The 2,216-nt window shown below is 34.8% G+C and overlaps 1 protein-coding gene across 1 annotated transcript in view; it reads right to left on the bottom strand.

Moving 5' to 3' along the window:
- Window positions 1-2,216, bottom strand: part of LOC106478042 (receptor-type tyrosine-protein phosphatase delta-like) — a 33,912-nt gene that overhangs the window by 1,544 nt on the left and 30,152 nt on the right. Inside the window, exons 11-12 of the mRNA XM_022381566.1 lie at window positions 1,917-2,065; window positions 141-300 (exon numbers count right to left, since the gene is read on the bottom strand). Coding sequence (XP_022237274.1) covers window positions 141-300; window positions 1,917-2,065 — 309 coding nt within the window. The remainder of the gene's footprint in view (window positions 1-140; window positions 301-1,916; window positions 2,066-2,216) is intronic.

Below are 2,216 nucleotides of genomic sequence, written 5' to 3' on the forward strand. Positions count from 1 at the left end.
GCGAAATTCAAAACAAACAAACAAACAATAAATCTTTGGAGCCGCTATACACATATCATAGACAAATATTTAAACAACTCCATCTCGCTATGACCTACAAACAGTTTACCCCACGTACCAGTTCTATATAATACACATACCTCATAAAGAAAGAAATATTGTTCCTTTGTTTGGACAGCCCCATCTCTGTCTTGTCTAAGTCTGTACACGCAACGGAGGATGTCCACAGTTCGACATTCTTCATACTCTCTCATACAGATGTCTAAGGCTAACACAGTGCCAGTTCTTCCTGTACCTGAACTGTAATAAAAAGAGCATATTATCCTATAATGTAAAGCTAAGGTGTTCAGTACTTTTTTTTTCATAATGCTTCACATAAACTACTTCAAAATGGCAAAGTTCACAATATGTCGAATGAGGAAAAAGGAATAACCTTTTTTTTTAATATTTCTGTTTCAGAAGTTTAAAACAACATATTGTCAAGCATTTTTCTGTGAAAAAAAAATTTAAAAACAGTTTTCGAAAGTCTCAATCAGTGTTTAAAAATATCGCTTTCAGTAAGCCGCTATTTACTGGCGTCAAGTCAAAGTTTTTCCGGTATGTTCCTTTTTGTTATTCAAATAAACAAAACAAGGGACATTATTCATTACTAAAAAAACAACTTAAACATTAATTTATATTTTTCATTAGCTGGAGTACCCGTCCTCTGGACGGAATATATATAAATTCATGATTAATGAAAGGTTATCTTAGGACATGAAATGTTGCTTCCCTTATATGTAACTGTAAAATACGCAAAAACGCCCATAAAAACTGCAAAACACAAAATGTGAAACCGCAACGTTGCATGTATTTCTCCATGGTCCAATTAAACCAACATACCAAATTTGGTGGAGATCCATCAACAGGGGGGCGAAATAGTGATAAAAAACGTCCATAAAACTCGCAAAACGCAAAATGCTTAACTGAAAATTTGTATGTACCCCTACATCGACCCAACGAACCTCCACACCAATTTTGGTGAAGATCCATTCACACCCTGCGAAGTAGTTACATGGACAGACAACAGACAGTACTATTATATTTATATAGATTTATTGGATATAACCTTGTTATTGCTCAATTTGAAATACATTGTACGCGTTTCAATAATTCGGAATCTACAATATTACAAAAAACGCCTATTTGTTCGATTTTGTTACTGTTTTAAACAACACACATAACGACCTAGGGATAATGTAACTGAGTTCAAGTTATAGCATGTAGAATTGTTGCTTTTATTTCAGTTCCACAAAATCTGATCTGAAACTAAAACGCAACAGTTAACACTAAATTTGCATTTCGCCATACTGTTAGAAAATATATAAATAACTGATTATGAAATGTTATTAACTAACTTACTTGCCACGTTCATGTACACATTAGAGAACGGTAGTCTGATTGGAGAAAATGTTATTAACTAACTCACTTGCCACGTTCATGTACACATTAGAGAACGGTAGTCTGATTGGAGTTACTAAGGCGACATAAGTAATTACTTAAGGATTTAATACTAATGGTACATTTCCGCTGATCAAACAAAATACATATCACGACTAGACTAATTGCACACTATCGCCCCCTGGTGGCTCAGCGGTGAGTTTGGGGCTCATAACTCCAAGAATCGAGTTTCAGCAGATAGCTCATTGTGTAGCTTTTAGCTTAATAGAGAGAGAGAAAAAGCAATACATTAATCTTATATATATATATATATACGACAGATTTCTGTTGAACATAAAACACATTTTAACACACGACGTTTGTAAGGTAAGGTAGTAATTCATCTACTAAGGTTATCAGTGCTTGAATCATTTTGAATGTAATACATTACTCTCGCTTCTATTTAATTTAGTAGAAGCTCTTTTTCTTAAACTTACCTACAATGAACAACAACAGGGCCAGTGTTATTGATCATATAACGCCGAGCTTCCAATAAAAACTGCAGCATTTTGTTGACGTCTTCAGGAACTCCATTCGGTGGCCAGGTTCTGTACCAGAGATGAGTTATTTCTCGAAACAAATTTCTCTAAGTAGTAGAAGCTCTTTTTCTTAAACTTACCTACAATGAACAACAACAGGGCCAGTGTTATTGATCATATAACGCCGAGCTTCCAATAAAAACTGCAGCATTTTGTTGACGTCTTCAGGAACTCCATTCGGTGGCCAGGTTCTGTACC

The sequence above is a fragment of the Limulus polyphemus genome, unplaced genomic scaffold (assembly GCF_000517525.1).
Source record: "Limulus polyphemus unplaced genomic scaffold, Limulus_polyphemus-2.1.2 Scaffold175, whole genome shotgun sequence".
In the NCBI taxonomy this organism is placed as follows: Eukaryota; Metazoa; Arthropoda; class Merostomata; order Xiphosura; family Limulidae; genus Limulus; species Limulus polyphemus.